At 42.3% G+C, this 24,595-nt stretch overlaps 1 protein-coding gene across 1 annotated transcript in view; it reads right to left on the reverse strand.

The window, feature by feature from the left end:
• Positions 1 to 7,645, reverse strand: part of LOC104274304 (fatty acyl-CoA reductase 1-like) — a gene marked incomplete at its 5' end in the record, with an annotated part of 29,833 nt that extends 22,188 nt beyond the window's left edge. Inside the window, 2 exons of the mRNA XM_009869899.1 lie at positions 4,603 to 4,782; positions 7,470 to 7,645. Of these exons, the coding sequence (XP_009868201.1) occupies positions 4,603 to 4,782; positions 7,470 to 7,645 (356 nt within the window). The remainder of the gene's footprint in view (positions 1 to 4,602; positions 4,783 to 7,469) is intronic.
• Between the last annotated feature and the right edge of the window lie 16,950 nt (positions 7,646 to 24,595).

Below are 24,595 nucleotides of genomic sequence, written 5' to 3' on the forward strand. Positions count from 1 at the left end.
CTGTCACACCTGGAGAATTACTTTATCACATCAACTTAACTGTGCAAACACTTGGATGGCTCAGGAGGCACACGGCTTTTCAGGTGGTTCTCGTTAGACACAGAAGGAAAAATTACAGGAAAACTTGTGTATGAAAAAACATTGATTCGCTGAAACTGCCAAACATTTGCAGGGGAGGGTTGAATTCAGTGAATCTCTCAGTGTTGGAATGAGTAGAAAAGAACCTGAGAGGTTTTAGTGTATAGAATAAATAAATAAATAAAACCTTGTGCAGGCACAAATACTTTCCTTTGCAACCCTAGTCCCATGCTTCAGAAACAAGGCAGAAAAATTGTTTGAGCATAAAATATTAAGTTGAACTACACAGAGGCTGCAAGTAGCACACACAACATTGACTTAATTTCCAAAGGTTGTTTAGGCAGCCACTGAACTCAGCCTCCTCAGGGTCTCAGATACGCTGCCATTGTTTGAATCCGCTGAGTAATTAATTACCAGCCTACCAAAAAGACATGATTATTTCTGTGGAGCCTGGTGGAAGACAAGGTTCGTTCAGGAATTCATATTAAGTTGCATACAAGCCTTCCCCCTCCTCTTCTTTTTTCTCTTCTTTAAATAACAGGGGCTTACAGGTTGGCATTCTCACAAAGCAAAGAGAGGTGCAGAAGTAAAAGGAGAAGCAGCTTCCTCTTGCCCTCATCCTTCCAGACAGGCCTCTGCATTACTTTAAGTGGTCATCAGGAGGACTGTGCTCCTGCCTATCTCAAAGGTACCACCCTACCAGGTGATTTGATCTACCAGTATTAGCATCACAGGAGCGCTGAGCTGGCAGTCCAGCAAGGCGAAATGTTCCTGCTCCTCTGTGACCTACTTTGATGATTCTGAAATGCTAAATCACAAAGCTACTGCTTTTGCTCACTGCTGCAACTGCTCCATAGAAAAAAGAGAAGCAAATTAAACAATTAGTAACCTCTTCTTTCACCACACAGATGCACCAAATTAATAAACCATAAAACCTCATATCTTTCTGTGTTAATCACTTTGTATTAACAAGACACTCTATTTCTTGTAAGTGATGATGGAGCTATGTTTTCTGCAATAAGGAGAACGGTTCTGCTTCAGCCCCACATTTCACTGTGCACTGCATTCCTTACCTCAGCACACCCTTCAAAGCTGATTTCCCTCAGCTTTAGATTAAGGCAAACCTTGCTTGATGTGGCAGATTATATGTTTCCTCTATTGGCCTGGCAGCACTTACAAGTGTGACTTTTAGTTGACACAGATTAAGCCTAAGGGCTTTACTTGCAGGTTAAATATAAAAATACTGGAAAGCAGGCATATAACAGGAGGATAGGAAGAGAAAAAGACGCAGCTGTGAGTCCTACTTGGGATTTCAGCTGAGTAACGAATCATAAGCATATACCAAGTGCATGGCCAAATGTATCATTAAATGGATCTGTTATTGCATCCAGTCTGTGGCCATGCCTCTAATGCACTTTCAGAAGAGCACTTTAAGACAAGGTTGTTCATGAAAGGAAGCTTTCATAGCTCTCTGATGGCAAAATATGACCTGTATATCTTCCCCCTTTCTGAATGGAGTTTATGTTTCCTTTTCTGCTTTTTTTGCCTCTCTCCCCTCTTTGAAGGTAACATTCCGCTGTTAACATCCTTCCTCTGAAGCTTTCATATCCAGATATCCACATATTATTTCTTCCACTTTTGGAGTGAATAATAAAAGGGGCAACTCTCCCATCTCCTTTCAACCCTGCTTTGCCTTCTCTCTCTCTAAACAATCCCCTGCCCATTCCAGTCTCTCAGAGTTTTCTCTATCCCATTCTGTTTATGTCACATCATCACAGGGACTTTCCCCATCCTGCTCCTTCATACACTCTGCAGACCCTGCATCTCTTTTATATATTGCCTTTTTCAAAATGTCCACCTGATTTCAATGCCTTTGAAAGCAGTGGTCATCTTTGCTGTGAGCAGTTACAATGTTACCTGCGAACACTGTAAAGAAACAGATGCCATCCTAGCTGAGAGCACGCTGTGATTTCTATCTCACTAAAAGTACTGGAAGGTGGTGAACTTCTGGAATATGGGACATAGGAAAAACAGTAAAACAAACTGGAAAAAATCTAATAAAAAAGCAAGAAAACCCATCTCTAATTATGTGGCTAAGAAAAAAAAACAACCAACCAAACTACCACTAGGATAAACACATCAAAGAACACATCTGAAAGCCCATACTCTCTCACTCAAACTTTCAAACATCATCCTCTGCCTCATGTGCAAACTATGATAAAGGAATTCCTAGTGTCTTATATGAAGCGGCTGAAGTAGCAATCTCTGGGGTAGCCAGGTACTTCTGCATGTTTCTGATTAGCATTCAGTCCTTTGCCGGAGTCTCTTATCTGAGTCATTGACACTAATTGTTTCCAAAGTTGCAAGTGACAGTAAGCTTTCTGGGGCAGTGAAATGTCATATTGATAGTGATGACTCCTAAGGACATTGTAAAACTGAGTCAGTGGGCAATAAGGTGGAAGATTAGCTTCACTGTAAATAAAGGTAAGGTAATCCATTTAGGGAAAAGCAGTCTAAACTGGTCTTAGAGGCTGCTGAACTCACAGCTGACAGCTGCAGCTCAGCAAGATCTTTCGGAAGCACAGCTGACAGCTCTATGAAATCTCCAAATCAATGAGTAGCAACAGACAAAAAAGTCAAAGAAATGCTGGACGCCACCAGGTCCTGAGAACAAGACCAACTGTGTAATTTTGAAGCTATTTACATTAAACTTTGAGTGACCACACCTTGAGTACTGCATGCAGTTCTCTTTGGCTCCTGTACCTCAGGGAGTGGAGTTTAAAAAAGGCTGCGGCTAAAATCATCAAGGAAACAGATCAGTTGGCATATGAGGAGACAGTGAAAAACACTGCGACTCTTCAGGCTGCAGAAGAGAAGGTCCAGTGTGAACACAACACATTCACAGAACTGCACAGGTAGTGAATAGGGGAAATATTGCAGATATTGCAGTGCTGCAGCTACAGGACATGCAAAGAAACTTATTACCATGACAGCTTGAAGCAGGTAAAAGAAAGCTTGTCTTTATGCAGCAGTTAGTAAACTTCTGGAACTTGCTGCCACAGTAGCTTGTAGAGGCAGAGTACCAGAAAGTTCAAAAAGGGATTAAACAAATCAATGGATTCCAAAATGGGTCAAAAAATAACAGAACGTAACAACTCTCACACTACAGTTGTGGTTTCCAGAAAGCTACAAGTGGAATGGATTGCAAATGTATCCAGCCCTGTGTAGTTACCCTAAACAGCATTTCCCAGTGCCAATGCTGAAGGTAAGATTTTGGGCCAGGCAGTCCATTGCTCTAATGCATTAGGGCATTTCTTATGTATTTATCACACTCCACTCGCTGAATAAATGATAAATGATAGATAACTACTTGCTAGAAGTAAACATATCCAACAATATGGACTACTGAAAAAAGTAAAGAAGAAAGCCCTGATCTGTACTAAATTTGTTGGAGTAGTGCATAGTCGAATTATTTTTTTTTTTTTGCAAACAATTTTTTGATAAAAAACCTCAGTGGTTCTCCTGCCAGACATTAATTCATGTCATATCCTATTACTTTAAATTAAGGAGAAGAAAGATTTTATAACAGCTCTTTGGGTTACTAGTTTGCAGGTCAGTTGCTTAAATCACACAAGTGGAATAGCACTAGAAAATCAATGAAAAAAAAAGTTACAGCTGTGGGAAAATCCTTCTAAGCAGAAGGTGTCCTGGAGCTTTTATCAGCAGATTTTGTTATTCTTTCTAATTATGCTTCATTTCAGTATATTCAGTCAAGTCTTTTTGTTGTTTCCTCAAAGTCCTCAAACTCTCACACAGGACTCCTTCTACAACAACCTGTTTCTGATTCTGGTGTAATAACTCTGGTATAATACGGGATTGTTGAAATAAGTAGAAGCAATGTTGGGAAGCTGAAGAGGTAAAGAAATTAATATAATGTACACAAAAAATTTCAGTTCTTACTAAGGTAGCATCAGAGCTGAGTCTTACAGAAAAAAGCATGACAGCTCCATTCCTGATAGCAAATGCACACGTACGTACATAACTTATTCAATGCCGGACTCTTACGAAATCGCAGTCTTTTTTTTAAAATAGTACACAGAAAAATTTAGAGGTAGTTGAAATCACAGGGTTATTAAGTATGTTTTTTGCTATTTTCTAATACTTTCGTATTTGTAAAAGTATTGTTAAGTTCAACCAAAGGTTTATAAAGCACGACTTCAGCAGCTCTCTAAGATAAAAAGGCTCCGAAACAGACTCTCTACTTCTGCTTTCAAAAAATCTCAGTAATGCTAGTTTCAAGAGAAAACACAGAAAGGACAGACTTACTGGATGGTATTCTCTGGAAAGTACCTCTCAAAACCACTTAAAATGAAAGTGATCTCTTTTCCCATGGTCTTGCTCTCATGATAGCCAGCATTTCTTGCTGGCACAGTGCGTACAGACAAGGTTATATGAACACTTTGGATGTCTTCTGTAGAATGAAGCAAAACCAACGTCAGAAGAGGTGAAGCCATTCCTACTTACTCTACTAAATCAAAGAGCTTCCTGGGGTCAATTGGGGGTGGGTAGATGACTTCGTCTATGTATTTCCGGATGCAGTTTGCATAGGCGGTGGAGATGTGGACGAAGGCCTCGAGGTTCTGCATCTGCCGAGCTAGCTCTAGGAGCCGCTGCGTGCCCATCGCATTCAGTTGCAGGGCATGTCTAAAGAGGGCAGGGGAAAAAAAGAAAGAAACAAAAAAATGCATTTCACTGGAAAGAATATATTAAAGCTCAGCATTACCCAAACCCCAGGTAACGAAAAAGGCAAATAAAGGAAGACAAGGGGTCACAGCAAAGCGGAAGGCTTCAATGGAATGCAAGGCCTAAACCAGCTTTTAGAAGAATGCTGTTGGATTTGCTGTTCTGGCCACAGAATATCTCGCAAGTATTTTTATTCAATACAAAGGATCAGAGGTAACATCTCAACATATTTGCCACCCTTTCTTGGAGCAGATATTTCCAACACACTGAGGCATTATGGTCCCTATGGTACCAACTCTCACCTTCAGGGACCACTGCAAAACCAGAAAAACACATGGTTTCAGGAAGCAGCAAAGGGTCCTTGGGCGCAGAAAAACAGGTTCACAATGAAAGAAGGCACAATTAGAGATAACAGCTTAAATACCCCAAGAATGTAGAACTGATAAGCACAAGAACAAAAAGCATCCTGGTTAGCAAGGTTGACCTTGAAGCACTCAGCACAGCTACAAGTTGTCCTAGAGACTATCTACAGTGGATCTCAGTGAACAGATGTTCAACTTGGTTGCACGCTTTTGTACGCTTTGTACTGGAAGAAAGACATTGCTGCACAGAGGGGAAAAGACTAAGGAATATGCAATCTGTTCAGCCCAGGAGTAGAAGCTTTTAACAACACGTACAACAATGGTATCAAGTACAGTGCACACTAAAAAAATTAATTATGCTAACGTTGGAGAAAAATTGTAAAGAGTCCAGCTGAATGAAAACAGAAGCTATGAATATGATTAAAGTCTGGATATTTGGATCACAGTATCCAAAGCTAGAGATGCTTTTTAAAAATTATTTTTAGCATGCTGCTATTAAAGAATAGCATTTGCTATAGATTACTATCTCCTCCTGCCCTTCTAGCAGGAGGAATATTTCTACTTCAGCTACGCTTCATATGAAAGTCACTCTTCTGTGTACAATTCTAATCGATTGCATCCCTTCTGAGAGAGGGTGAACAGAATGGCCCTCAGAATACAGGCCCAGTACAGATTAATTCAGAGTTCCTTTGGCCTTCTAGGGGAATATCATCTAACCCAGGTGATTTGTTACTCTTTATCTTTTCCATTTATATTAAAACAGCATCTACTAATATTGCAATATAACACAGTTTCTCAGATTTCTGCCTTCAAGAGTTCCATCTGGAGAATTTCCTAAATGTACTGCATGTTGACGCCAATAATTCATTTAGTTTCTCTGTTGCTGCTTTTCCAGTATCTTGATAGCACTGCTTTTCCACTTCCCTTATCTATTGGCTCTACATATGTAGTAGGCTTTGGCCTTCTGCCATGTTTAAAATATATTTTTATTTTTCTGTGTCATTAGCAAGTTGCTGCTCAAAATTCTTACCTGAGCAGCAATACTGCGCTTTCACATTTAACTTGCACATATGATATATTTTATTATTCAGATAGGAATAATTTGATTTTAACAACTTCTTGTATTTTGCAGTTTAATTATATTCGATTTTCCTTTTTCTGTTAGAGAGTTTGACAAATCACATGCAATCGACATTTAAATAGTTTCTACATTGCCTGCAAACAGATGACCATTTTAATTTTTCTTTTAATTTCTTTCTAGCTATCCTCCTCATTAAAAATCTAGTTTCCCTTTGATGTTACACCCACTGTGAATTACTTTTATAGTATGTTCATCTGTTTATTGATTTAAGAACACTTATGGCTATTAATGCAGTGCACTGCTTTGCTACTTATATCTTGAGCCAGGTTCTAAACATGGCTCAAGACTAAATCAAGAGCTGCTTCCCTTCTGCTGGGTTCTCTAATTAGTTATTGGAAAATGAAAAGCAATTATTTATGGTGGAAACAGTGAATATCTGTTTAGCCTATGTATGAGCAAATGAAGACTGGTATCAATAATTGTGTTTTCTACTCTTACAGCTCTAGCATTTTTCAAGAAACCATGACGATCTGTCAATCCAGATCATCCACCTTGATTTGTGGACCTTTACAATTCGCATGGAAGCTCTTACACATCTCATCTTGGTTTTGTGGCTTATTTCTGCTGTTCTTTCTTAATGGAAAGCCTGTCTGGGCAGGCACTCTCAAGGGAGCTCCTTCAGAAACCGAGCATTTATTGTCAACAGTTAATTACACTGAGTGCTGGGTATTTTAAAGCTTGTGTTAGGCTATTTTCTTAAACAATATCTCATTTCCCTCTTCAGTTACTCCGTGACAAAGGAAGGCCATTAACACTAGCTTTAGAGACAGACACAACAGTTTCCCTTCAAGCTGTCTCCATCTAGTTCTGCCAAAACATCTCCCTCTTGACCTAAAAAACACTTCTCCCTACTGAAATTTTAGGTCATACTTAACTCCCTTACTATGCTACAACCCAAACTTGCAGCACCTCCTTCTGTTCCCATGGAAATCTGCCAAGATGCTTCACTTCTGATGTGCATATGCACATGACATTTTCAGAGCATTTACACTGCACATTCAGCGCAGAGCAACATGTAGCATGAAAATGTAAATGGAGAATTATTACTGCAGCTATAACAAGAGGTGCACTGAACGGAGTGTTATGGGCTGTTGCTCATTCTGAATCACGCTTAGTAAATACAGAAAGCAGAAAGCAGGACATACTTCAGGGGTTCATCAAAGCGAACTGTTGCTGCACAGTGGAAGACAATATTGACCCGGGTCAGAAGCTCCTCCTCATCTTCAGCACTGATGGCCAGCTTGGGCTGAGTGAGTTCAGCATTAATAGGCTTAATCTTCTCGTGGAAATTAGGGTAATCTTCTCGGACCCTGTCAAAGACCTTGAAGCACAAACAGAGAAAGATCAGGTACAGAATTAGGCTACTGAGATCACTTTGATTAGCAGCCAGATTGACTACATCAATCAATGAAACTGGCACAAAAGGGAATGCCTGGTTCTTTCAGAGGAAGGACACAGGTGAGATGATAAAACAGTTAATTCACTTGTTCCTTCACATGGGAAAACCTCACAGGGAAAAGAGAACAAAAATATAGGCGGCAACGCATTGCTCTGAAGAGATTAATTTCCTGGGATAGCCACTGAAATTCCTGTATTTCCACGTCTCCTGCAACTGCATGCTATTTGACCTCAAAGGCTGCCTGTAGGACCATAACAGGAGCTAAAGAGGACAAGGGCAGAGTATGGAGTGGGAAAGCCTGTGAAGCAATTTTCTTCTCAAGCAATATTCTTGATGGTTCTACACTGAGGAGAGGAGGGGAACAGGGCACATTCTGGCTCCTCCTCTTCCTCTGCTGCTCCTTGCTTACTGTCACTCTTTTTCATCTTAGATGAGTCCTGTGGGAAACTGCTTTTGAGATGGAAAGATGAGGAATCTCAATAACCCATACTGCTAAAGCTGTTCACTGCCACCAGCAATTTTTCATGACTGGAAAAGTGCGCAGCTAGTTGGCCTCTCAAGCTATCTTCCAGCCTTTTTTTTATGACTATGATCCATAGCTCTTTCCAACGCGTTTCTTGCCCAGCCTTCTGCAGAATGACAGGACTGCGCATCTGTCCACTATAAAGATCTCTGCATTTCCATTTACTGTTCTATCTGATGACTTGTCCAAAACCAGCATCTGGCACCCTGCTTTGCCTAAGATCTGAGATAGCAGGTACCCTCAACAGCAAGGCAACTGTACAGAAATCTTCGAAAAGGAAAAGGAAATCTATGCTGTCTTCACCTGAAAGTTGCCTAGATGAAAACAGCAGTTTCCACGGTTCTGATTTTTACTGTGTGAGCAGCTCAGAGTCACTAACAACAATACAGCAGGTCTGGGTGCAGTTCTGCTTGAACCATGAAAGCTGATGGCTATTGCAGGTTCTCCTTGGAGGCCTTTTATTTCGTGAATCCCAAAGGCAAAGAAGATGAAGCCTGAATTTCAAAACACTATGTGAGTTTGTTGAAGTTGTATTGCTGGCCAGCATTATTGTACTTCAGCAACTTCAACTGGAAAATAATAACAGTTAAGTCAATAAAGCTCCTCCCTTTTGGAGGAAGAGTGGCAACAAGAAGGGTAGAAAGAACAAAGAGAATAGAGAGGCTCCGCGATTTGATCTATAATCTAGATTTCAAACGAAAATCACACTTCAAAGGTAACTACTCTACTGACAGGAGCAACCAAGTACTGGGCCAGATTGCTGGATGCTGTGGGCCACTGCCTGTGGAGGCAATTCTGAACTGTGTCTATAAGCACTGCCAGGAAAGGCAGGGAACAGCTGAACCTGCCTTGAGGCAGGAGGATGGGGCAGGTGGCTTCTCAGTAGCTCTGTGCTTTTTGGGTGTTTCCTCTACTCTGTAGTTTAATCACTAGTAAAACCAAGTTTGTAAATCTCTTTATTATCACACAGCCCTGTGGTTAGATTTCTAGAGATTGTTCTGTCTTTGATCTGCCCAGTGCTTATATAAGAGAGGAAATTGTGTGACATAAATTAAACATACTAAAAGAAAAAGACATATTAAAGATTAAATTGATACTAATAGAAATATATTTTTGTTTGACTAAGGGATTACAATCTGACAATCAAATCTCAATAAAGCTCAGTGTTCTTCGGGATAAAGAGGTTGTAAGAAAGTCGTTAGCCTTCCCCACTATGCAGCACGCTCTGATCTTGACTTCATGTATTTTTCTTTAACACAGAGGAACACATCCTTCACAAATCTGAAACTTGGGCAAGTTAACAGAAGGATATGATAATGCCATTTCATTTCTCTCAGATGTACCCAGCTACATGCATCTTTCAGCAATGTAGTTTAGGCCAGAGAATAGATTTCTAGACAGAGAAAGCTAATCATGGGCAAAGATGCTGGTGAGAGCCAGCTGGATTGCACAAACTCAATTCCCAATGACTTACGTTCAGAGCTTGGTCCTAACAGCATTGATGTCTGTAAAAAGCTAGTCTTCTAACATGTGGATACTAGATTGGCTGTCCAAATATGCATCACTTCACGAAAAATGACACACGAGCAAAGTCTGACGAGACACAAAATGGAAAGGTATCCCCGAGAAAGCATCTACGGCCAAAGCTATTCTGTACGAGTTTTAGAAATAATTCTGGATTTGTCTGTTCTATTGTAAAGAGAGTCTAAAACTCCACCCAGTCAGAGTTATTTTCTACTTGTTTGGCATAAATAATGCAAAGGCAGAGGAAGAATCACAGAATCACAGAGTGTTAGGGACTGGAAGGGATCTCAAAAGATCATCTAGTCAAGCCCCCCCACCAAAGCAGGACCACCTAGAGTAGTCATACAGGCATACATCCAGGCAGGATTTGAAAGTCTCCAGAGAAGGAGACTCCACAACCTCTGGAGGCAGCCTGTGCCAGGGCTCCATCACCCTCACCGTGAAAAAGCTTTCCCTTATGTTTACATGAAACCTCCTATGCTCCAGCTTGCATCCATTGTCCCTTGTCCTACCTCTGAGAAGAGCCTGTCTCTGTCCTCCTTACAATCACCCTTTACATATTTATAAACATTCATGAGGTCACCCCTTAGTCTCCTCTTCTCCAAGCTAAAGAGACCCAGCACTTTCATCCTTTCCTCATTAAGGGAGATGTTCCACTCTAGCATCTTTGTGGCTCTGCACTAGACTCTTTCAAGCAGTTTCCTGTCCTTCTTGAACTGAGGGGCCCAGGACTGGACACAATATTCCAGATGCGGCCTCACCAGGGCAGAGTAGAGGAGGAGAACCTCTCTCAACCTACCAGCCACCCCCCTTCTAATCCACCCCAGGATGCCATTGGCCTTCTTGGCCACGAGGGCCCATTGCTGGCTCATGGTCATCCTGCTGTCCACTGGAACCTCCAGGTCTCTTTCTCCTACGCTGCTCTCCAGCAGGTAAGTCCCCAACCTGTACTGTACATGGGACTCTTCTTTCCCAGAGGCAAGACTCTACACTTGCTCCTGTTGTATTTCATTAAACTTCTCCCCATCCAACTGTCCAGTCTCTCCAGGTGTCGCTGAATGGCAGCACAGCCTTCTGGTGTGTCAGCCACTCGTCTTAGTTTTGTGTCATCAGCAAATTTGCTGGCAGTGCGCTCTGTTCCCTCATCCAGGGTGTTGATGACTACATTGAATAGTACTGGTCCCAGTACCGACCCCTGAGGGACTCCACTAGATATTGGCCTCCAGCTAGACTCTGTGCCATTGACTACAACTTTCTGACTTCTTTCATTCAACCAGTTCACAGTTGTGGTGGTTTGATGCTGGCTGGGGGCCAGGTGCCCACACAGCTGCTCTATCATCCCCCCTTCGCTGCTAGACAGAGGGAGAAAATACAAGGAAGGGCCCATGTTTTGAGATAAGGACAGGGAGATCACCCGTATGTACCATCCTGGGAAAAACAGACTTGATTTTGGGGAAATTAGTTAAATTTATTAAAGAACAAATCAGACAAGAGTAGCAAGAAATAAAAACAGATCTTAAAAAAAACCCCCACCTTCTCCCCATCCCTCCCTTCTTCCCGGGCTTAACATCAATCCCAATTTATCCACCTCTTCCCCCTGAGCAGCACACAGGGACAGGGAATGGGGGCTGTGGTCAGTTCATCACACGTTGTCTGTGTTGTTCCTTCCTCTTCAGAGGGAGGACCCCTCACACTCTTCCTCTGCTCCAGCATGGGGTCCCTCCCATGGGGGACAACTCTCAACAAATTTCTGCAACGTGATTCCTTCCCACAGGCTGCAGTTCTTCACAAACTGCTCCAGTGGGCGTCCCTTGTGGGGGATACTACTCCGGTGTCTGTCCCCCTGGCGTCACAAAAGTCCTGCCAGCAAACCTGCTCCAGTGTGAGCTTCTCTCTCTCCATAGGCTACAGGCTCTGGCAGCAACTTGGTCCAGCACGGGCTTCCCACGGGGTCACAGTGCCCTTCAAGCATCGACCTGCTCCAGTGTGGGGTCCTCCATGGGCCACAGGTAGACATCTACACCCCGTCACCTCCATGGGCTGTAGGGGCACAGCCTGCCTCACCATGGTCTTCACCTCGACCAATGGAACTCTCTGATCCAGTGCCTGGAGCACATCCTCATCCCCTCTTCTTCATTGACTTTGGTATCTTCACAGATTCTCACTCCTCTGTCTCTTTGCCAGTTGTTGTGTGGCACAGTTCTTTTCTCCCCATTTCTTAAATATGTTTTCACAGAGGCATTCCTCTCCTACCATCACTGACAGGCTCGGCCTTGGCCAGCGGTGGGTCCATCTTTGGAGCCAGCTGGCATTGCCTCTTTCAAACTCAGGGGAAGCTTCCAGCAGATTGCAGAAGCCACTCCTACAATCCCTCCCCGTCACCGAAATCTGGTCAGGCAAACCTAATACAGCAATCCACATCACTATCCAATCACCCAGACCACACTTCCTCAGTTTAGCTACAAGGACACTGTGGGAGACGGTGTCAAATGTTTTAATGAAAGCCACATCCACTGCACTGCCATCATCTATCCACCTGGTTATGTCCTCATAAAAGGCTATCAGGTTGGTCAAACGTGACTTTCCCTTGACAAATCCACAATGATTGCTCCTAATGACCCTCTTATTCTTGATATGCCTAGAGACAGTACCAAGGATAAGTTATTTCATCCTGTTTCCAGGGATGGAGGTGAGGCCGACTGGTCTGTAGTCACCCAGGTCCTCCTTCCTGCTCTTCTGGAAGACTGGGGTGACATTCGCTTTCCTCCAGTCCTCAGGCACCTCACCTGTTGCCCACAACTTACCGACAACAGAGAGTGGCCTAGCAATGACCTCCGCCAGCTCCCTCAGCACCTGCAGGTGCATCCCAACAGGGCCCATTGATTTATGGATTTTCAGATTGCCTAATTGATCCCTAACCCAGCCCTCATCAATTAAGGCAAACTCTTCCTTTATCCTGACTTCCTCTGGGGCCTCAGGGGTCTGGGGTTCCTGGGATAGTCTCCAGCAGTACAGAGAGAGGCAAAGAAGGCATTCAGTAACTCTGCCTTCTCTGTATCCTCTGTCACCAGGGCACCTACCTCACTCAACAGTGGGCCTACACAGTGTTAATTTTGCTGACAATGTATCTAAAGAAGCCCTTTCTGTTGTCCTCGACCTCCCTCGCAAGGTTTAATTCCAAGGACGCCTTAGCTTTTCTAATTGCCTCCCTACATTCTCTGACAGCAGTTCTATACTCCACCCAAGTGTCAGCCCCTTCTTCCATGATCTACAGACTCTCTTCTTCCACTTGAGTTTGCCTCGCAGTTCCCTGGTTAACCATGCAGGTCTCCTGCCTCTCTTTCTTGATTTCCTACTTGTTGGGATGCACTGATCTTGAGCATGGAAGAAGTGGTCCTTGAATATTAACCAACTAACAGCCCTTTCTCCATTTCAGTCACGGCACATAAAAAGAAGCATAGCATTTCTGCAGTGCCAGCTTTGCTTGAATCTGGGCAGTTATATTCTGCCTACGTGCCATCTCCTCCTGACGTCCCCACTGCAGATAATACCCCCTTCAGTTTCTGTGCCTGCTGCTAGGTATTGCCTACGCTACTCAACAGCTGCAGTTTTCCACCCCCTCCAATGATTCACTGCATTTCTCTGAAGGATGAAGGCAAATTCTAAATGCATGCTCGCAAATCAGCATGCTGCTCTGGAAACCTTCTGGATAACAAGAACATTTAGTTCATCGTCACCATTAAATCAGATATCAGGAACAGCTGTTTAATCAAAGTCTGCTGCCTTTTTTATGGCATCTGAAGATTTCAGTCTTGTCAAGTGCTTTACAGGAAAGTGCAAGGAGACTGAAAGATAAAACAAATGCAGCTTATTCTATACTGTTTCCTATAGCCCATGGAATGCTTAACATAAAGATTACGCTTAGTCTGAAGGTAAACAATAACTGCATCTCTAAATTCTGATTAACTCACGCAGAGGTTGTATAATAAATGACCAATAACTGCAGGAGGCCTAAGGCGTGTTCTGTCTTTTCTTTTTAGAAGCCATCTGCCAATATAAAATATATTCAATGACAGAATTTGGCTGGTGTGCCATACTGTTGGAACCACATGAAACCACCGGCCAAGTCAGAAATACTCCAAAAGTGATATATTAATTACCACAGAATTCTAGCAAAGAGAAAGGAAAAATGTTTGATCTCAAGTTGATCAACTGTGTTCAATATTAATTCAGTTGAGGAAAATCAGTAATAACATATGTTTCTTTCAGTGTTTTTTTTGAGCATCCTAATGTATTCCAGGGGCAATACTGCTGCCTTGACCAAAACGGAATAAATGAACCTAATAGCTACTATTCTCATTTTAAACATCAAAATAGGATTCAAGTGCTGCATAGGCTCTTTTGCCCCTTGACACAGGAGAGAATTTCACTCTGAAATTAACTGTTTTTTTCCTTATGTTATAATCAGGCAATTCCTACTTATAATAATCTGAACTCTGTGAATTCAATTTACATTGCCAAGCACTTACTATGAAAACAGGACTTCTATAATTTCTCCCAACGTTATACCTGAGAGTGTTTGATGGGCACCTCTTGCCCTATTCCTGCCCAGTTAAGCTTTGACCTCCCTTCCCAAAGGACATCTGTAACTCTCAGTGTTCTCTGTTCTTGCCTTAAAACATGTAATATAGTTCGCGGAGATTTCTGCCCATCAATTTTTCTATATCACAAAGGCACAAAACCTCAAAGAAAGGGCAAATTGCACATCTATGGAACAGCACAGCTGACAAATAAAGGAATCACTGAACAACGTAAAATGCCAAAGGCTTTGCATCCTCCTTAGGAGGTATTTTCAGTGAAGCACACAAATGATGAAAAGTAGAGTGCCTAACCTATGGTGTACTTTAAAAAGGAGCTTGCATGAATTTGGTCATACAACTACCTTTCAAAGAAGCCTGGGCAGTCCTTTCTCTTTTGGACCTATCAATCCCCATACCCAAAAACTCAACTTACTGTAACAGGCATCATTGCAGAATTGCACTTCATTGAGAAACACAAGTAGGAGAGAAAGTAGCCCTCCTCTTCACTTGGTGACGCTGCCTGACACTATTTCCCGTGCTCTCCCCTGACGTGAAGGGTTCATCTTCCAAAGGGTTGAACAAACATATCCCAGCACTGCGAGCCGTGGTGAAGCTGGGCTGCTGCTGCTGCTTTTCATCACTTTACTGGCAGAGTCCACAACTTGCTGCGGCTCCTCTCTGCAACAAGCTGCCCCTTTCGCGAGAGTGCTCATGGCTCTGCCACATCAGGGCCAAACGCTTTGGTGACTTGATCCAGAAAACTTTTGAGTTTTGAAATGTGACCTAGGAAGCTAACCTTTCCTCCTCCTGTGGTACAAAACTAACAATTGATAGAATCATCGAAATGACACTATTTTGACCAGATGTTGCCAGCCTTTTTTTAATTATTATTATTTTTGCAAGCCCTAAAAAACCCCAGTCTCTTCTGGTGCACAGTAGCATTTAACAGGCACTGGGATATTAGGCTTCTCTAGGAGCATTAGCAAAAGACGGTAACATACATCATAGAATGCCGATTTCAAGGCATTACTGTATGAGGACATTTAAAATGGAGAAAAAGCAGAGAATTCCCACAAAATGAATCTCACACATGAGGAACTACCGAGAAGATTAAGGTTGAGAGTTCAATTTAAAAAAAAATGCAAAAAGCTTCCATCCTTTCAGATAAAGAAATGGAAGGGATTGCTTAGCATAATTAAGGAGAATATAAGAATGAATTCCTTCTGTAAAGGAAATATAATTTATTCTAAGCAAGACATAGGCCAAGAGGTGAAACATCCTGGCAACAATTCCTTTAAGGAACAAGGTGTTCATTGGGTGTACGGCATAATTTTAAAACCAAGGTGTTTGAAATCCCTCTTCGGAACAGAGCATCAGTGAATAACGCTAGGGAAGAGCCTATACATACAGATGCACAGAGTAACCCCTGGCCTGTATACTCATCCCTCTGTGATTTCAATGGCAGTATAATAAATGGATATGAGTGACCACCACAAAATTAAACCACTGAAGGTATCAAAGTCATGACAATAGCTCTTTAAAAAGCACCTGATCTCTGCAGTTTTATTCTGACAAAAGGGCTTATCCCAGTTCTGTTTGCCACTGATAAAATCCTCCAATACAGTCTTGAAGGAAGGAAGGTACAGGACTACTTTAAGAACTGCCATTGTGGGAAATCTGAGAAATAATTGGGCAGCTTCTTGACATAAAGTAATTAGCCTGCAATTAATTTTTAGCCTGGTACATTTCCCGCAACAAGCATCAGGATTGCTCAGTTGAGAAATGTGTGAAAAGGCAGCTCAGGCAGCATTAATGGGAATAGACCCTTTTTTTCCCGTGTGTGCTCTCTGCCTCATTTCCTCTTCAGAAAGTTGCTTTTAAGTACGGTTCTTCTCAAGGCAAATAAAGCATAATTCATCTAATTAGTTAGAAAGTATGCAGCAGAGTGTTCTCATTATAGGAAAACAAATGGCTTATGCTTCAATCCAGAGCTATTACTTTCCCCTGAGTAGACCTAATGTAGTGGAAATACAGTGCCCATGACCAACATCTAGTAAACAAAACAGCTGATTATTTACAGATAAAGACTACAGAAACAAAGAGATGACAGACAGTAATTTCAATTTAGGTCAGCTAAGGCTAGTATGTATAGCCAGCTACTTAGGATGTGGTTTTAAACAGCCAATTTCCTTGAAAATTGGCTGCGGATAAAGCCTCCTGTTTTCTAGCAAAAATACTCAGGTTACATGTCAGTTAATTGAGAACAGTAAAAGGAGCTCTTTCAGAGCCAGACATTGCAGACAAGAGTATTAGGGACCTGACAGACATGGAAAAGCTTTCTGAGGTCTCTAGTACCATCATATGGGTGGGTGGACAAGTCACAGACAGAATATGGAGCTTTTTCACACTCATCACAGACCCTTCTTGTGCCCCTGCGTGGTACTTAGGTATCACTATCTACATTTGATGGTATGCTTGGCATTTAAACTGGGAAGAATTGACCTGCAGGGAGAGAGCATGGTAACACTTGTAGCTTTTCCTGCAGGAACTATTTAATGTGTTTCTTCCTGTGCATGTTATAGAACTGTTCTCCTTCTCATCGCTCCTCCACAGCTATGCCCCAATGTGGGCATAGGTGCAAAGGGAGTTGGTTGCCCAAGAATGGCAGGAGCACTTGGCTACAACCAGAGTCCCATCCATCTCCTCTTTCTCAATTCTGACCATGCAGAGTTCACTGCCGATTACTTAGTGAATCCAGACATAGGATCTGAATCTGCTTTTCCATACCCATTGCCTTAATTACAGATCTTTGAAGTTTCACTGCCAAATTTGCTTTTGGCATCAGAGAATTTCAAGAGTGTTTGCTGAGTCCCCAAGGCTAACCAGCCAGGAGTAAAAGCTGTGGCAAACACAGATGCCTGCTTCTTGTTTAAAGAAATGACCAAAAAATATTTGGAAAGACATTTAAAGAAATGAAAAGAATGTGAGGAAGTACCTAACAAAAATCAGATTGATCTTTAGGAGTCTATGAAGACTGGTATAGCAGCTAGACAGAGAATGATCTCTAATGCATTCTCACTTATAATTACACTATAATATGTTATATATCACAGGTGCAGAACTCTGAGGTTCCTCCCCTCTGAAAATATGTTTCATGTGTAAGGTCATGCAGATGCTGCACAGTGGGCTTTTAGGAAAGTGAGGGGACCACATGTTGACAGGAGCCGCAAAGCGTGCTTTCAGATGACTCCCTTTCACATGGAGCCTTAGTAGAGAGAGACAGGCCAGACAGAGGTCCCCCCAACTACACACCTGGCTGACCGGGAATGCCTGGCTCATTAGATCACACAGAAGTAAAGAAGACATGGCAAAGCCCTGCAAAGGAGATGCAGTCCTGGCTGCTGAAGAGTCACTCACAGTTGTGAGGCTTCACAGGATGGATTGATGTGAAGAAGAGTTGGCCATCACAGACAAAATGCAGCATGATGGCACCCTCAGCCAACTGCAAAACAGCTGACCCAGCACAACACAATTGGCACCAGCCTTGCATACTGGTTCTTGTTTATTAAAAGGATCACATCCTCTGATGGCTGGAACTGGCTGAGCCCCACAAAAATCTTGGAGTCTGATGGTGGTATCGCTGTATGTCAGACCACACAGTGACTCACAGCATCACTTTTCACAGAAAACAGATCTCTGCCAAAAAGTCACCAAGGGATCCTCATGATTAGAGACCTTCAGGCAACCTCATCTCAGCCAGACCCTGAGGGTACTTTTCCTCCTGCTACAATGCTGTTCCCAGAGAGAATAACCAGGCACACTGGCTGTCACACAGATAGAGCTGAGGCACCTAGCACATAACCTGTGTGCACACACAGTGCTGGCATGCAATTCATAGCTTCGTTTCAAAGACAACTCTATGGAGGAATCTGGGCCCTACCACTCCTGGAAGTACATCTGGGAAAGTCCCAACATATTCCACTCTGATCTTGCAGCCCTTCAAAGAGATCTTCCAAAGGAATGACTGCAGCAATTGTTGCAAGCTAGGGTGGATGTCCTGCACTTTCATACTCGGTTCTTTAAGATCCCTGACCTCTTTCCAAGGCATAAAGGAAAGAATGCCATCACGAAGATGATTATGGGTAATGTGGGCACCAAAGTTCACCTTGATTAAAAGTGGAAGGGAAGAAAAATTGCCTTGATTTCACACACAACAGAAGTTGAACAAATTAAGACAAATGTATCAAATATTTAAAGCCACTCAAAAACCAACCAAATAAAAAAATTTAAACACTGTAGTGAGATGGTGCTCTAGCATAGAGAGCTGAATATCTGGGAAATGAGTACAGTACAAAAGTAAATCAATCTTCTAGCATGAACCACGCTTGAAAATTCTGGGACATTAGGAGCAGGCAGTCAGGAAACGGCCTTGTGCTGAACCTCCACCAACCAAGAGAGCCAGTGAATTCTCGGGAAACATCTATACTTGTAAATTAAACTCTGCCAGGTTATGCCCTGTGCACTGGAACTCAATCATCTATATTGGTCCAACGTCAGAAGGGTCTGAGCACAATTTTGGCCTGAACCAAATACCAGGAAGATAAGCAAGTCCCTAGTCAGAAGTAAGGTGTTAGCCTAGGACAGGGGCTTTTCCCAACAGGGATTCCACATGTAGCTGTAAGGTTTTGGAAGGTAAGGCAGTTTAATGGAACGAGGGCAAGACATTTCATGCCACTTGGTCTTGATGGCTGAAATTCATCCCAATAGCATTCAACTTATGGACGTCCAACAGTACAATCATTTAAATATGGAAGTTCTGCATTTATCTAGGACAATTTCTCATTTTACCATTTTTCTTTTGTGTCCACTGCATGCTGGTATCTACTCCTACTGGTCAAATCATCCACAGAAGTAACACCTTTGTCTGCAAATGTTCCACAGGGCCACCAGCTATTTGAGCAAGCTGATCCAAAGCGCTCAAGCTGCATGGCCTTCAAGTTGCTGTCTCCAGAGCTACTTCCCACAATTCTAAATCTCAAGGGATTGTTACCCTGAACATCTGTGTAACACACATCATAGAATCTTCTGTATATATATATATACACACACACATATATATATTTCTTCTCTAATAAAGTCTGATACAAATACTTTGGCCTTTTTATGCTATTCCACATACATTTTTACTATGTTCATCATGACAATGTAGTTTTTAAATTGGTGCTTAGAAGAAAAGCTCTAAGCCAAGGTACCTCAGTCTGTCAAATATCTGCTTCCTTTCCTTGCTGTAACTTAACTATAATCATATTCTCAGGGTAAAGCTACATTCAGCACACACTGTGTAAATAAACTGGAAAATTACTGAGAGATGATCAGAAGGTGATGCAATTTATGGGACTAATAAAAAGAGCAGGAACACTGCAAGAAGTAAAGGCACTTGTGAAAAAGAAACTGAGTTCAGTGAAGAAGAAGACAATTGAGATTCTAAGAAATTACCTAAGAAAGGATGACTTAACCATTATAAACCGATTTTCTGCAGTGTCTCTATTCCAAGCAAGCAAGGAAGCAGAGAGTTACAAGTAATCCTTGATTTCCATCCAAAGAGCCTTCAGCTTAGGGAATTTAAAACTTCTTTAAGAAGATAGAACCATCTGTCCAAACACTGTCTAGCTACTTACAATGCAGTGTGGCTTTGCAAGGACTGCTCCTATCACAGACCAGCTGTAATTAATACCAGTTTATTGTGGTCAGTTCTCAGAAGAATCCATGGAAACCTTTCAGAGAGGGCTGCAAGACTGGCAGCTGGATTCCCAGTCCAGGCTTCTCTGAATTCAACCTCTTTGCATGTTACATTAAATATGGACTGATTTCTGTATTTGAGATCTCTTTTGACAGTGACGGGTTCAATTGGCTCTACCCATAATAAATATTCTTAAAATTCACCTCATGGGGTACAAAAAAAATGTAAGCAGTCCCACTGAACTGTGTCAAATTATCCTGATATAAGGAAAAGGCATATTTGGTCCAGGAATTCCATACCAGACTTTTAGCATGTGTACTCCTTTTTCCACTAGCTTGGGTGTCATCAAGCAGGAGGTGTTGTCTCATTTCAGAATAAAAATACCTGTTGTTAGGAGGGCCATTTAACGTCAGCATGTGATAGTAACACTTCTCCCAGGAGCAGATGTCGCTCACTTCCCAGTACAAAGATCAGAGCGTTGCCACAGATGGCTCGGTTACACCATGTGAAAATTCTCTCCCTACTGTGCCACTGCAGTTGTACCTGACTAGATGCTCTCAGAGCTGATGGTTAAGAGACAAGCCTGCTGATGTTTCATGCACCCTGTCAAGCTCTTCCTTCTTCAGGCAGTAAAAGGTAAGAATGAGTTTTGCTTGCGGTCAGGTAGGAGTTTATCTTCCTTTTTTTATTATTTTTTAATGGTAGAGAAATCCAGTTATTTTAGTATCGAAGGAAAGGTGTATTTTACAGGAGGTCAGGAAAGTTTTACTATGTGTCCTAAAGCCAGACACACTCTGGCATCTCTCAGAGACTGCTGAAGGGTAATCAACCACTACAAGCCCCACTTACCCTCTCTGGCACTCCCATTAATTGTTCCAGCTACAGTCATAATGTTAAAATTTTCTGATCAGAGGATCTGTGACTCAAGACATCTTTCACTCTGACATGCAGTCATCATCTCACTCACAAAATACCTCAAATATTGTACATCTATTAATAGTAAAGTTACTTTTATTGGCAAGTGTATTTTCAGCTCATACTGCTTCCAGCAGAGACCAATGAGGAGAATTCATATAAGTTGAAATGGAATTGTTTTCTGCATGCTCTCACCTTGGCTTCTAGATCTAGAATGCACTGATTAATATTATGCTACCCAGTCCATACAAGGCAGAAAAGTGAACACTAATTGTGCTTTATGTGTAGCAAATCACTTGCCCATGTGTCATCAGAAGGAGCAGTTTCCGACTAGGTTGGAACAACAAAAAGTTGTTTGTACACAAAAGTCTCACCATCTGTCTGAGTAGGGATTACTGTTAATGAGCCTGTGTCCTTGGCCCTAGTCTTATGAGGTTATAAATTACTTTAATGCTTTAATCTATTGGTGAAAAAACCTGGCTGAAGGAGTAGAGAAGAAACAAGCAGAATGGACCACAACCGACTACTGAAATGAACCTCTCATCCCGCATAGTGGTTCACACACAAGAAAGACACAATGTTCTGCAAATACTACTAGCGTGAGGCTAAACCTCCTAACCATAAATTTAACTATTCTTTGCATTAAGTCTCCACCTATTCCACCATATTCATTAGATGCAGTCTATCAATTTCCCAGATTTCCTATGGGAAAATAGCCCAAATGCTTAAAAATCTGCGCCAAACTACGCAGCCCATATCTACAGGGAATACAGCTTTCTGTAGACGCTACTACAGAGTAATATGGTGTAAGCTGTAGGTCCTGATGGAGCACCAACTCTCATAACTAGGTAAGGCCTCTAATGGAAATGAGGAAAGTGATTAAAACAGTTCAAGGACAACAAGGCTGCATGAGCACAAAAACAGAGTGAAAAAAGTGTCACTCTAGTGGTGCGGTTTGCAGACTGTGCACAAAATAAGAAATGGCTTATACTTCACTGGAATTCAGATGCTCCAGAGCACTTAGAACAAGGAAACATTGTTCTTTGTGTTTTCTGATTTTCTGTGCTCACTCACAAAACTTCTGTTTGTTACAACTGTACAGAAAAATGGGAAGCCCATTGGTATGTCATGATCTTAGAAGATTTCTGGAAGTGCTTCACGGTGTCATCCTTCTCAACCTGAGGGAATCACGACAGCATGAGCAGATCTTGCCCACTGAGCGCCTAACTGTGATGGAGGGACTCTCACACTCTCTTGGTCCCCTCCCTTTCCCCCGTGCTTTCCCTTTGCAGTGGCTTTTTCTGCAATATCACTTACTTTCCACTTCTTTGGGACCCCAAGTACCACATGGTGTGCCCAAGCAGTGAAATGGAAGTACTGCTGTGCTACAGCTGTGCAAAATGATCTCTGAGGTGGCAAATGCCGCAAAGGTGAAATTGTGTCTTGGATTTTCCAAACTAGTATGTGGGCTAATGGCCAAGTATGTCATGTATGGATTCCTCTAACTTCAGAGGTATGCTGTTTTCAGACTAATTTTTGCAGCAGAAGTGTTTTTAACTTACTAATTTAGTTGAGCTCTGAGGAAAGAACGAGGAAAATCCTAGTCTGTGCAATTTTCCCTGCATTGAACATTCTATGGTGGCTCATCCCGTTCGAATGAAAAGCATTCAGTTTTGGCATTTTCTCTTCAGGGATAATAGTACATCTATTATCTCTCCATCATTTACTCAATTCGTCACTTAGAGCATTGCAATTTTACCTAATTCAGACAGTAAAAACGTACTAAACCAAGAATATCTTCTTCCCCTTTACACTGGAAGAGACGACTCTCCAAAACACTGTGTTTCCTTCCCTCCCACATGCCTAAAAGCATCTCCTGAAGAGGCTCAAATTATATAATTATATCTGATCTCTGAATATCACTTTCTGAACCAAGAGAAATAACGGCTAATGAACAATGAAACAGAGTGCTGCAGCCATCTACGTCCTACAAGGGATGGAGATCTGTGATGTGCAATTGTAGAAAAAGGGGCTCAGGAGACCATCTCCAATATGAAAGCCCACTTCTGAAGGGATGCTAATCTATGTATGGGGTTGCAGCCATAGAGATACGCATTTCCTTACATGCTGCTCAAAAGACCTTGCTGGTTTAGATACAATTTTACAAGGCCAGATGCCAATTCTGAATCATAGAATAGCCTAGGGACCTTAGAGATCTTTTAATCCAACCTCCCTGTCATGGGCAAGGACGCCTCTCAACTAGATCAGGCAACACACGGGGACCAAACGGGGATCGAACTCACAGGTGTTACGAGCACCATGCTCCAACTGACTGAGCTAACGGGCCCCCAATTAAACATCACTGTAGGATGTTTTGTATGGGTAGCTTTTCCGCTCGAGGGCGCCGGTAGGGAGAGGGTTCTGGAGCGGCCAGCAGGGCCCGGCAGGGCAAATGCTCAGCGCCAGGGCTGTGCTGAGCCGAGCCAGGCACGGGGCATTGGCTGCAACGTGTGTGGAGCTTCATCGGGTGAGGGAGGTGGCAGCTTTGTCCCTGGGGGTTTTTGTCACTGCTTTTCAGTGGGATGCCCGGCATGGTAAAGAGGGTGGGTGGGTGTGTAGCGGCAGCAGCAGGGCAAATTGATTTTATGGTTATTTCGTGCCTTTGCTCAGGCTCTGAATTACTTCTTAGGCATGAACTGGAAGGGCCCGGGCTGGGCGCTGGTAACTGCGGGCGTCGTGGCTTCCCAGCCTGAGAGCACTGCGGGCGGGCCCGGGCACCTGAGGATCGAAGCCCCGAGGTTTTCTTTTGTTCTGCTCCTGTGCACGTTGAGGTAAAGATTGTGAAAGCATGTCATTGTTTTTAACAGTGGATTGTCAAGGTGTATTTTGGGCCAGAACAACATGCACAAGGTACTCTTGTGTGTTTTCAATGAAAAGGTTAAATTGATTGATATCATGTATTTACACCCAACATCTAGGTATGACTTAACTTTTTTTGAACAACATGGGTAATTGAGCAGGCAGTGCATGTAAAAGTAAATATATTCATTTAATTATGGGCCTTTGTAAATAACATGTGCCATACAAGTGACCCACTGAAGGTATTTGCTCTCCTAACTAGTTAAATTCCATGACGAAGGACAATAAGGAAAATGCAGGCAGCTGTACAAAGATCTTCATGTGAACTACTGTAACACAACTGATTCTGTAATTAAAAAAAAATCACATTTCAGCTTTGCACACTTTAATACAGTATATTGTAGCAATTGTTGTGACATATTTTAAGAGGTCTAATAGTAGTTGCTAGACACTACAAAGTAATTAAGTACACAGCATTATTGCGTGTTTTAATATTTGCAGATATATCGTAGGCTCTTCTTTGTGAGTGGGGTGAATTTTTGTATTGGCCTATTCAACAACTGTTAAGAACACCTAGCAATGCTGAATAGTATTTGAAACATACATTAGAAAATATTATTTAAATCTTCAGGTACTGAGAAGTAGCAAATCTCCCTAAAATTGAAAAAGTACTGTGAACATTCTCTCTGGAAGTACAGCAGCTTCACGAAGGTGTTTTTTAAGTTTTCCTC

The sequence above is a fragment of the Apaloderma vittatum genome, unplaced genomic scaffold, assembly GCF_000703405.1.
Source record: "Apaloderma vittatum isolate BGI_N311 unplaced genomic scaffold, ASM70340v1 scaffold1905, whole genome shotgun sequence".
NCBI classification, from domain to species: Eukaryota; Metazoa; Chordata; class Aves; order Trogoniformes; family Trogonidae; genus Apaloderma; species Apaloderma vittatum.